At 28.5% G+C, this 13499-nt stretch overlaps 1 protein-coding gene across 1 annotated transcript in view; it reads left to right on the top strand.

The window, feature by feature from the left end:
• Window positions 1-7747, top strand: part of LOC129961002 (telomerase protein component 1-like) — a 148024-nt gene extending 140277 nt beyond the window's left edge. The window contains exons 55-58 of the mRNA XM_056074793.1: window positions 123-249; window positions 3195-3353; window positions 5517-5618; window positions 7448-7747. Of these exons, the coding sequence (XP_055930768.1) occupies window positions 123-249; window positions 3195-3353; window positions 5517-5618; window positions 7448-7597 (538 nt within the window). The 3' untranslated portion in view covers window positions 7598-7747. The remainder of the gene's footprint in view (window positions 1-122; window positions 250-3194; window positions 3354-5516; window positions 5619-7447) is intronic.
• The last annotated feature ends 5752 nt before the right edge of the window (window positions 7748-13499 follow it).

Raw genomic sequence — 13499 nt, 5'->3', positions numbered from 1 at the left:
ATTATGCTTAAGTAAAGACGCATTTCATCAAAATTGCATATGTATAATTAATAATTTTGTTAAGCTATGACTAATACTTGTTTTGGTTATCTGTAGGTGTAACACTATTTTTCATATTTCAGATCTAACGACTGGGTTTTAGGTATAAATTTATATTCGAATTCTGTTGACTCTCCAGAATTTATATTTGCAGCATTGTTGAATGGTACAGTTAAATGTATTCAGATTGAAGAACCTCTGAAAAATGATGTAAGTTGCTGTCTGTTCTATTTTTCATTGATATAATTCGTATATAATTCTTAAATTACAAAAATGACTTATAAACAAGAAGAAATCTTAGTTGTTTATGTTTGCATGATTTAAATATATTAAATATGTATAAGCTTTGTCTTTGCAAAATAAAATGATAAACATAAATAAAATAAAATGATAAACATAATATCGGTTACAAATAGTTTATAATAAATGTTTATGTAAAAAGTTTTATACGGATAATGTACATATATTATAAATCTGAAAAATCATCATTTGGCCTGCAATAATTTATCCTGAAATCGGCAGTTCATGGACTTAAGTCCGATGTTTTCATTTTTCATATTTTTTGAAATATTAAGAAGAATCACTTGCATTTGGGAAAAATCCTTCAGATGTGTCAATGCGTCAGTACTAATCTCTGAATCTATTCTTATTGGTCTGCTTATAAACAAGATATGTTAGACAAAAGACTGTAAGTAATAAAATGCCAATTTCCTTAACTCAATCTGTTATATATGCAGACTCTGTTCCAGTGTTGAAGTCACTATTGTGCTTTTTAACTTCAGACGCTCTTGTGCCCTGTAAACATTCATACATCTTTTAAACCATTGTATATAAAATTTAAAAAATCGTAGAAAAATTTTTATTAACGTATTCAACAAATTGATGACTTATTTAAATAATTCATTATTAAAACACCGAATATAAAGCGAGTGCCGAATATAGCCAATTTTCTTATAAAAAGATGATGCATCATATTCTCACAATTACAAAATTTAACATGATTATTTCGTCACATTATATATGTGATGTGAAAATGCGAGTGTGTATATGTAGTAAAAAATTAAAAAGTAAACTTTTATTAAAATTTTAAAACGTTAAATTGAAGCTACATTCTTGTTGTTTTCTCACTTGCGGGTTCGTCAATAATACCATTTAAATAAATTTCATCTGACCAATCTTTCTCTGAAACAATTAAACCTAAATTATTTAATCGCTCTTGGCACGTCGCTGATCTTAATTTCGATTTAATTATTTTTAGTTCAGAAAAAAAAAATTTTCATCGATTTGCAACTATGACATGTTGAGTTAAATATATTATTAAGGTTAGAGAAAATTTGGATAAACCTAAAATTAATTTATATATTTCAATAAATTCTAAATTTTTGAAACTACCAGTAATTTTATCTTTAAAGGTTTGTACACAATTAATTCATTATACAAGTCATAAAGATATTGAATCATCAAAAGTAATATTAAAATCCTGGCATGACTTTGATATTACTTCACCAGGTATATTCCTTAATTTAATTCAAAATTTAAATAATGTGTTGTATTCTTTAAGAGTAAGCCTGTCTTGAAAGGAATTCAAAATAGTACCCAAAATTCTTAAATAAAATTCAAATTTAAATTGTAATTTTGGAGGTCTGCAGTCTGCTTATCACTGCATTTAAAGTGAAAAAAATCTGTAAAAAAAAAAACTTTCTTTCTGTACCTTTATAAAAAGAAAATAATTATGTTAATATATCATTATCATCAGTATCATTATTATATGTAATGTCGCATCAGAACTAAATGAATGTAGAAAAAAGAATTAGTCAAACTTTTTAATAAAATTATCATTAATCTTTGATTTAGGAGATTGTTGCAGTTTACTTGCAACATTAATATTTGTAAGGATATAATTCCATAAATTGAGCAAATTAATTATAAAGGGGGCATGTTGCTCAGTAAAGAACTCTTCACTTTGACTGTGACTCTTCTCTATAGAGTGACGTAACGATAGTGAGTAATCTCCAGGATATAATGTAATTATCTATCCTTATTCGCCATCAGTGATTTCTTAAAGGTAAATGGTAATAGGGCAAGGTTTTACTTTTTTTTCTCGCCACTTTGTATATGACTAAAACATTAATATATAAACGTATTAATGTTTTATTTCGATGGTTCTGCATAAATCTTGGGTGCGGGGCATATCTACGTCCTTTGTTCCCCAGTCGCTCAGCCACTGTCCCTTTATTGGACTGCTTTTGTGCTTGCGTGTTTTACAGTATCGGGTATGCGTATACAGCATTCTCTCTTTCTCACTTCCTGATGCACAAAGAATGGTAATCTTTTACATTTTTATTGATCATAATGGTTAACTATCATTTAAATGCGATGCATCTTCCATATTCTAAATCATAGTTTTCGGTTTATCATTTATTTGCCATCAATTTTAATTAAATAGTTAATGATCTTTTCAGAATAGTTTTATTTTTAACCAAATTTTGCAATGCATTTCGAATATTTTTTATTAAATATACTTGAAATGTGTTATGTTTTTTTATTTTATATTTTTAATCAAACTTGTTTTTATTTTTAGTATGCTGTTCATTAGATTTGATTCTTTTAACCTTATTATTTGTGAATTATCTATGCCATTGATCGGTCTGAAGAGATTCCTTCTTTGTTTATCTTATTGTGTATTAAAGTGTTTACACTTCTCTGTTGAAATTCGATTTGAATATTTTATAAGAATTTACTTTAATTGAAAAATGAAGTAATGGATTTATACTAAAAGATTTGCTCTGTATTTAAATGGAAATTATGTCTAGCAAATTTTTTTTTATTTCGTATATACAATTAAGTGTTAAAGGAAATTCCAAACATCGCAACCTTTTTTAGAGAGCTTATTTGATTTTCTGTATTTAGTGCAACTCGATTAAAATAATATCCTTCAAATATAAATTTTGTAGTCCCTGTTTTGTTTTCTAATTTTAATTCTCATTTTTAGTGATAGTGTGTGGTTAAATTTAGTACTATTCTTTAAAATAAAGTTATTACAAGTTCTTTATTTCTGCTTTACTTATTAATTCAAGTATTTATTATTATTTTTTTTTGTGTGTGTGAAGTCTATGTATTGCTTATTTTTATCTGTTTACATTTTCTTTTAAAAGGATTCTAACAAAGTTGAAATTAAAGAAATTCAGTGCCCAGATCTGGGGAACGTTCCTGTTTTTATAAGTGCTTTCTGTTGTGCAAACTGCGATAATGTATATTGTGGTGATTCACAAGGTTGGTTAAGAAGGTATTCAAACTCTCCAATATCGAAAAAGGTATGTTCATTTATGAAAATAATTTTTCCTCTATACAGAAATACTGTTGCTTATTAATCGCATCAATTTTAAATGCAACAGAATTCCGAAAATTGTAAGCTTTCGTACCTTATACTTAAACCAGTCTAAACCAGAGACGTAATTTTTTCTCTATTTTCCCAGTACCATCTTTTTAATAGGATAATTTCTTAGGATAATGCTGTCTGAAGGGACAATATTTTTATTCACACCTCTTAAACATAAATTCATTGATACTATTAATTGATTGACTATATCGCATCTTTCATAAACACTCTCTGAATTAAAAAAAAAGAAAAAAATAGGGTTTTCTTTTGATAAAATAAATAAATTGGACGCAATAAAAAATGTTGCTAAGAACAAGGCCACTCAACTCCACTCTCCTCAACAACAACTGATAGCATCTTAAATAGATTTTTGATATTGCTTGTAAAATAAAAAATAAAAAGATTATAATTTCAAACTTCTATGCAAAAGTTTTTTTTTTTTTTTTTGTTGCAATGATTTTTTTTAACCAAAGATTTTTTATAGTAATTGATACAATCGATAAATCTAAAGATCAACCAAAATGTGTCATTCTCGTTGAAAAATTTTGTGGCATCGTCGTGTTTAACTTTAAAAAGTTTAAACTGATGATGCATTCTTTCAACTTTCTTGATTTTACATTTTGATAAATATTTTTTCCAATTGAAGTAATAATAATAGAATTCGTTTAATCTCAAAGAGTTGCTACATCTTGTATAGTGAATGTAAAATTGGGGCTGTTCTAGGAAATGCTTTATGAAAAAGAGAGATTATTGGATTGAATTTATCATTATTTATGTATACATTTAATTTTTGACACCTAATGATTAAAAAATTGTCTGCATGTTAAAATAAATAATTCTAAGCGAACATGAAAACAGAGGAAAGTATATTTTCTGGAAAAAATTTCACTGACGATAAATTTCTGCTTTATTATCTTATTTTTGTGAATGTACCACCTGTCTGCCACCTGAAGTTTTTATTTTACAGAATTGCATATTCCTAAAATATGTGGCTTTCCTTGGCTCTTGGTCTTAATTGTTGGAGTGTAATAATATTTTATTATTGAACTTATTTACTATCGAAACTAGAATTATGCAATGTTTGGATGATTCCCAATGAAACAAAAAGAATTCTTTACATTTTAATATATATTTCAGTGATTAACCTGAAAAAAGAGTTGAAATTTTCGATATTTTAATAAGAATAATTTATGCATTGATTGGTATAAAATTATATTGCATTCTATTTACACATTTTTAAGATATCAACGTTTAATTATTGCAACAGTTATTATCATTGACTAAATATATTTGATGTATCAAGGAAACTGAAAATTTTGATTTATCCGAGGATTAGCTTTGATAACTTACACAAATTATTAAAGGTTATTTGAGCGTAAATCAACATAAATTCATAACTTGTTCTGTAAATTTTCTGTCTGGAATAATTCATTACATAGATAGAAATGATCTATACTGATACAGGCTATCACTACCAGCGTATAAATTCGTTTGTTTTCTAAGAGAAATGTTTGTTTTGTGAATTATAATCAGTGTTAGAATGTTTATTGACCATCATGTTGTCTGTCCAATTACGAAGGTGGCTTTATTCGATTTGAGCAATATAAAATAATAGTTTAATACTCAGTTAGGTCATCATAAAAAAATCTAGTTGTTAAATAGAATTTATATTTTATGAATTTTATTGATATGTTTATTCTTAACTATTCAGGAGAAATGTTCGAAATACTGCTTCAGAAGTTTATGAAATCTTTATCTCTTTAACATTTGAGTGGTGAAAAAAGTTCTTTTTTTCGGGGAAGGGGGGCATTTAACCAAAAATGTGGAATGGTTTGCGAATATATGGAAAAAATTATAAAAGTTATCATCCTATTAAATTACAAATTGCAATGCTGCAAAAAAAAAAAAAAAAAAGCCTTAGAATGCTAAGAAGCGTTATTGCGTTTTTTAGTACTTGAATGATCAGTTTACTTTAAATGATATTTAAAAGGACAAATTTTATAATTTTTTCAGATGATGCAGATTAATTATGAAATACTTGATAAAATTTTGTATTTTGAGACTGTTTTTTTGGGAAATTGAATTTTTTTAATTTTAGATTCATGACGATGCAATCACTGGCATTGCAGTTTGTGGTGTGTATGTATTTACATGTTCCTTAGATAAAACTTTAAAAGGATGGAATTCTGCTCTTAATCAGGTATGTATATAAATATTTTTTTAAATAAATACGATTTAATATAATCTTCGTTCCGTTACTTTATTTGTTTTAAAGAGTGTTTTTTGGAAAAAAATTTTCTAGAGTTCCAGTTTACGAATATCACTTTCTTCAATTGTTTTTTATTGTGTCTTGAGATCCAACTTAGTTACCTCACAGACATTTGAACTTGCTTGTAAAGTAAAATCATTCATTTTCAATTTTTTGGCTAATACATCATTTAACTAATCGTATGATAGCTGTTAAATACTTGATAAGGCTATTATTATTTCAAAAATGTGATTAAATAACTTAAAATATTGGTAACGACAATATTGAGCAGTGAAGTACATAAAAGGGAAAAATATGAATAACGAATATATAAACGAACATATTTAAAAATGCTTAGTATTGTAATCGGTCAAACAAACAATCAGTTTCATACAAATCTCATATTAAAACTATAGCCACCTCTGAAATTTTATAAATTTATAGCACTTATGGACAGCAAGTTGTCTCCATATGAATGCTTTACAATGTCAGTCAATCGTTATTTGTCATAAGAGGAGCCATAGACACATTGAAGAAAGATAATGTAATTCTTCTTTGTTGAGATATAATACATTGCAGAATTTCTGTTGGATTCTGTTCAACACTTTATGAATTATTTAAATCTTTGGAGTGTCAAAAAATGCGGATCATATTATAAGTAGCATACGTTGATTAGGGATTTAAAATGGTTTACTAATTCTTCAAACATTTGTTTTGATACGAGATACTAATATTAAATATCATATTTTTAGACTTGTTATTTATTATTTGTTAGTTTAAAAATCTGTTTTTCAAATGGATTATAAATGATTTTATATTAAAACTGAGAAGTTAATTTCTACCTGATTTTTATTTTGGATAATTAAAAATTCATGGAGTGATATAATATTCATTGCAGATATGGGGAATTTTTAGCTTATACCAGCTTGATAATGAGTTTAATTTGAGGAGGAAATACTTCAAATGCTTATAGTGAATATTTTATCATTACTTTAAAAAAAATAGAATGAGTTTCTTTGCAAAATGCTTTTTGAAATTTGATATTACTGGAGAAATACTAAGCTCTTATAATTTCAGTTTTAAAAACCTATAGAAATTTGTTTTAAGATACATTAACTCTTTCTCATGCTCATCAAAGTCAGTTTCATAATTGTTTTTAAATTTTATTAAAGGTATACAAAATTGTATTATTAAAGAATCAAGAACTGCAAAAAAAAAAAGTTTTATATATTTTCTTTGAAATTTTGAATTTTATGTTTATAGATTAACTACAAATGATGCTTTGTACTTTAAGTCTGCATTTTAATTTCAGAGAATAATTTGAAGGCTAATTAATTATAATTTAACCCTTTAAAGGGTAATTTTTTTCTAGTCATATTATGTTAAAATATTTTTAGGCTTGAAATTAGAATAAGAACAGGAATTCATTTAACTTATAAGATAATAGATAAATTTAATTTGATTAATTAATAATTGACAAACCAAGACACATCATTTTATGTGAGATAAAGAACTGAAGCATCTAAGTTCCTGACTTACTAAAACAATTTGTCAGAACGTATGCCAACCTGCATAATTTCATACAAAGATTGATAAATTTGGTGGGAAGCATACTTCTCACGGCCCTAGAAAGGGTTAACAGAAATATTTGTGTTCTTTGTTTGACTAAATTTTTATTGTGGCTTTTAAAAAGAAAAGTCGTTTTCCTGCACAAAATAAACTTTTATCAATAAAAATATAAGTAATTGTTATTTGAACTTTCTGCTATTACTTATTTTTAGGTTTGCTTATTCCATTCATCGGTGCCGATTACTAGTCTTGCTGGTTGTGAAATAGTTCTTACTTCAACCGTGCCTACTTACATTTTAGTGATTGGTACTTCTTCTGGAGCTATACAGTTATTGCAATTTCATGATAAAAAGAACAACTGAAAATTTCCTAGGACATGTTAATTTTGCTTGAATTTTATTTTTGTTATGAAAATTAGCGAACGCTGTTGCTATGTAGTTTCAGTATTTTTTTAATATTTCTTAATTTTATTGCTGTTATTTGTTGTAAAGAAATAAAATGCTTAATTTTTTCTTTGACTGGTCTATGATTATTGACGTGGGTTTTTTTAACAGAAAAAAAAACGCATTTTAAAATCTCTCTTTAACAGTAAAATGCAGTGTAATGATTGTTATGGATTTATTAGTTATTGTATTAACTCCTATGGATAAATATAAGTTTCAGAAAATTAGATTGAATCTAAAAAATTTACAAAATGAGTTATTAATTTGCTTCTCTGTTCATTTTCAATTTGTGAATCTGGTTTTCAGTCTTTGGGTGTTGATCTAATAATATCAGCTTTGAATTAAGGTTTTATTTAGAACTGAGATATTTCTTAAGAAGTTCTTTCAAAATTAAATTACTTCTCATATATAGACCGCATTCACACAGTGCTGCTGTCTTCTTAAAAATACTGCCTTGCGAATGATTCTTAATTATTTGAGAATCGGCATTAAAAGTGAAAAATTGACTCATAATGTGAATACTTTCAATAATTTCTATTTAAAATGTTATATTTTTGAAAAAAGTAAGTGCACAGAGAATACTCACAAATTCTTTCTGCTTATGGCAACATCATCTAAGTTCAGCGAAATGATATGAAAAACGGCTCTAACTGCCATAATGAATAGAGGAGGGTTGGTCATTTGTGCATTTTGATGAACTGCTTCATGGGAGTTAAGAAGCATATCGAGAAATTGACGTCTAACAAGGAGAGAGTTTCATGGAAGTATTTAAAACAAACCTTTATAAAATGAAATTAAAATTTCTGTTTTTCCTCTGGTTTTCACCGCAATAGAACAAACAAAATTAAAAATTTTAAACAAGTAAACATTTACAAAGCTTTTTAAAAGTTTTGGTGCGACATAAATCGTAAATATTTTATTTAAAAGTAGCTAACGATTGTTTTAATAATTATAAATTTTATTTTGTAAATAGTTGTAAAATTCAGATTGGCAACAGTGATATTTCTGGAACTTTTAATTTGTTGTTGAAAAACGATGCTAGAATTATGAATGAAAATAAGTTGATGTAAATTTGATAATATTATCTATAATGTAATAAGATTTAGTTTTATAGTAAGTTTGTCTGCATTTTATTTTTGTAGACGCACAAACGCAAAAGTTTAAAGATTTTAAAATGTAGAAGAACACTTGAAACGCGTTACGGTTGCCCTGCAGAAGTATCACTTGAACCCGCTAGACGCGTTCTGGACGGCGAAGAGGTTAAATGAATATGAGTTACTGTAATTTTGAGGCCGCGGTGGCCTGGTGGTAAGGTCTCGGCTTCGGAACCGGAGGGTTTCAGGTTCGAGACCCGATTCCACCGAAGAACCATCATGTAAGGAGGTCAGTTGCACGTTAAATCCGTCCTGACCAAACGTCCTCCCGCTGGTGTGGTGTGGAGAGGGGGGTGGCAGCTCAAGTGTCGTCCTCGTCATCTGACCGCTGTTCAAAGTTAAGAGGTCCGTCCCAAAATAGCCCTAGTGTTGCTTCAAACGGCACGTTAATATAACTAAACTAAACTACTGTAATTTTACATTTCAAACTACATTCATAAATGGAAAAATCGTAAAAAGTGGCACAGTGATACATTTGATAATATATATATATATTGTTTATTACAGAACAAAGATTGAGATAAGCATAACTCATAAGAATTCCACGAACACTTTTTTCGAATCATAAACTTTATAAAAATTTAATTCTAATTTAACATTATGTATCTCAAGCCCATGTGTTTTATAGATATTTTAGAAGCTTATATTCTTTTTTGATTAGTTGTGTAACTTATATCATTGGAATCTAGTTAATAGTCTTTCTGAGTAACTAATATTCTTACAATACAACTCTCGTATAACGAACCCCGATTTAATGACGAAATCTTAAATACTTGGTAGGTGCAATGTTAAGTCTATTGGGAGCATTACTCGCTTTTAACGAGCATTTAAACCTTGGTTATACAGAACAATATTTTTATAAATTTGACTTCCAGCTCTCCAGCTCAGCTAATCCCTTCTTGAGAAAAAAAACCCTTTTAATATTCCGAACTCAATGATGAGTCATAAGACGTATATCACTTGGCAAATTTGGGAAATGAGTAGAAAAGAATTTGGCGTCAACAGATACATAATTTTCAATGTTATCACTTCCGAGATACCTACTCCTGAAGATATTTTAGCTAAAATTCAAGCTAAAGCAGATGAAAAAAAAAAAAAAATGACAAAAGCCACAATGATAATGTCGAATCTGAAGAGTTTCAAGCCGAACAGCCCCCAGCATACTTAATAGCATTTAAATGAGCAGAAAAACTTCAAACTTTTTTTCAAAGGCAGGATTTAAATGTCGATGCTTTTCGGGGCACGAGTCTGTTGCAAAGAACAAATAACACAAGAAAGAGAAAACAAGACAATTCAACACAAATAAAACAACTTCTAGTGTACTTTCAGAAATAAAAAAAAGTGATAAAAGTAAGTATGTATAATAAATATGTAGGAATTATAATTTTTTCACGGCCCCGTTTTTACAATCACTCAGTTCTAACGATCGAATATCGTGGCCCCTTCGTGATCGGTATAAGCAAGTTTAACTGTATTCGGATTTGATCTTTAAACTGAATTTTAATACATTAGAAAAGTTAAGTTCACGTGGTAAGTGTACAATTTTAAAATTCCAGCCATTATTTTGAATAGAATTTATAATATAGAGGAATTATTAAATTAAGAGTATCTACTTTAACACTGATTTCAAACTTTTTACATTATTTAAAGCACTTTGATATAAGTAGAGTCCTATATGTGTGTGTTTTTTTCCTGCGAAGAAGAGTTAACGAAGGGAAAGAAACAATTCCGTCTCATGACCATTCTTCCTCTGAACAAAATTAAGAATTACTTATCACTTAGCAAATTCACATAATTTTAAGAAAATATGTACACAGTACACTTTGTACTCACTATTTAAGGGATTGCTGCAAATTACAGCTTAGAAAACCTCCCACGAATTACGTACAAACGAGCGTTCGTTTCTCAATGTCATTCTCGAGAAATTTCAATTAAAATAGTGTCAATTCAAATTTGAATCGTTATTTTTCGGAACTATGAGTGATATATAAGTACCCAAATGAAACTTAGTTAGTTAATAAACAAATTTCGATACTGCTTTTCTTGTTTCGTAACTGAAAGGACCTAATTTTCTTTGGAAGAAATATGATGTAAAAATTTATGAAGACCTGTTTCTTGTCCTTAATTTATATCTCTTAAGTAATGCGAATGATATTCTCTTTCAACAACCGGTTTACACTTTTCGCTCAATTGATCTTATAATTTTCTACTTTTCAGTTTTAATAAAGTGGAATATAGTGCGGAAGAGGGCTTGTACAGTCGTATTTATGCTGCAATCCTTTAAATATGTCCTGTTAGTGCACTGATGTTAGCTGAACAAGTATGGTTTATTCAAAGTGATTCAGGGAAATGAAGATGAAAAGGAGGACATTACATATCAAAACCAATATATACTCTGTTAAATCCTAATTTTGTAGAAAATGAGCAGCTTAGGTGCTAGAGAGCCCCCATAGTGAAACCGAGGATGTGAATTCTTCGGATAAAATACTATGAAATCAGGTTTTATTAAACTTAATATTCGGTTAAATATCACCATGTGCTCTGATCACAGCTTATATCTTACGAAGCATTTTGTCAGCATAGGGTGGGATAATAGTTTCTATTGTTCCACGAATCTGACATCAACCCGCTGTTATTTCAAACAAGCAACACAAATATTAGCAGCAATTTCCAAAACATCCTGTTTTCTTTCAGTAATCTTATGGATAGAATTTCGATAATCTTATAAAGTTTTCTTTACCTTCTTGATGACCAAATAAAGTGTGATACATCAACTAAATCTACGAAAGTCTTGAACACATCTGGCGGGATGCACCGTACGACTGTGATCTTTTTATACATAATTGGTGATAAAGAGCCCTCTCCATACAAAAAATTAAAGTAAGAGACAGCGTAGTCATCCAGGATGGATTATTGTTCAACATTCAGACTTGCATCCGAAGCAGTCGACAGTTCTCTCAACAACTCACACTGCTGTCACTGATCTACATTGATCTGTAGATAATATTGCACTGATGATTAAGTATTCCTGATTAAGTATCAAACACTTCTACACTGATAGAGATGATTGTTTACGTTCAATGCTGCAATTCTGATTTTCACAATAGAACTTTCACGGAATGGTTTGGTTCCGATGTGTTGTTTTCTGCAAGTGATTATTAAACCAGTATTACATAGATTCAGATTTTGTGAGAAGATTTTCTGAACAGCCGAATGTTTGTAAAATGGTGATGGGGGAAACTATAAATATAACGATCATTACTCGAATAATACGATTGGTTTTCTTTTTTGTTGTTGTTGTTGTGGAACATCCCGCTATAGCGTTTTTGTGCCCTTGTGGTGTGAAATTTAGAAAAGAAAATTTCTTGGTCCAATCCTTTATGAACGATTTTTTACAAATGAAATACATTTGAAAGAACCTGGAATAGATTTTAGAAAAAAACAGTATTATCATTTGTAAAAAATTATTATCATCATGATGGCATGCGAGGCTGCAAATGTAATAAACATGTTAAATAAAAGCATTAATATGCAGTACGCTGGTTTGGTAGGAGCCCCTATATCCCCCAATTTCATTTCGTTTCATTTATATTTATAAGGCCAACGTCGAAAAAGGGTTTGTATAGCTTGTAAACTTAATGTTTATTAAGTTTACAAGCTATACAAACCCTTTTTCAAATCTATGTTTATGTTATGTTACAAGTTTATGTTATGTCTAAATGTTAGTAAATGTTTTAAAACAACAGCGACCTATATTTGTTACAATATTATGGATGCCGAGCATTATTAGAGCATAGTTATTCACAAGAGTTAAGGGAAAACATTTTAAGGTTGATTTGCGTATTGCTGTTTCTGAATAAAGTTTCCAAGATTTTAAACTATGTTTTCCTTTTAAATGATCTCCAGTTCTATAATACTTTCTTTTGACATATTTATGATAGAATATTTTAACCCTTTGCACTCGAATGGGGACTCTTACTCCCCATTCAAGACAGTGCATTATTTTGACGTTGTGTTTATTTATTTATTTAATTTTGATTGTTAAAAATACATGCAGAGTAGTTAGAAGATGCAAATTATTTAAACGGGATAATTCAACTTAAAACAATTATATATATTTCGGAGCAATAAACAAGTCTTTGTGTTAGGCGAATAATTATTAATTGAATTACTTTTCCGAGGGCAAAGGGTTACTACTTGTTAAGATAATTTTTATATAACAACTAATTTATAGATAATTCTTATCTATAAATTAGTCAATGTTCCCTATTTCCGTTGGTGAAACATCATTGTAGATGGTAGAAAATAATTGTATCAGCCATATATTTTTCTTTCTTTATGTCATTAAATAAACAAGTATAAAAGTATAAACAAGTAAATTTATTTTTTGTCATGATCTAGTTGCAGGAAAAAAAAAACATTTATAACTAACCAATTTTGTTACAGGAATTGTAAAAAGTTTCAAACAGTACAATTATTTGAAAATTAATAGCACGACTGATTCATAAACATTCTTCTTTCCTATTTATTTCGAATTCTTTTACAATTTACAGTGCTACTTATCTCCAGTAGGAAAAATGTGAAAGTGTGTTTCAACCTGTCTGGAACAGTGATACGTATTTCAGCAGCAAATGCCAAAATTTTAGCAATAAATATCTTTTCATATT

The sequence above is a fragment of the Argiope bruennichi genome, chromosome X2 (assembly GCF_947563725.1).
Source record: "Argiope bruennichi chromosome X2, qqArgBrue1.1, whole genome shotgun sequence".
NCBI lineage: Eukaryota > Metazoa > Arthropoda > Arachnida > Araneae > Araneidae > Argiope > Argiope bruennichi.
The sequence above is the reverse complement of the archived record's forward strand: the minus strand, read 5'-3'. Positions and strand labels throughout refer to the sequence as shown.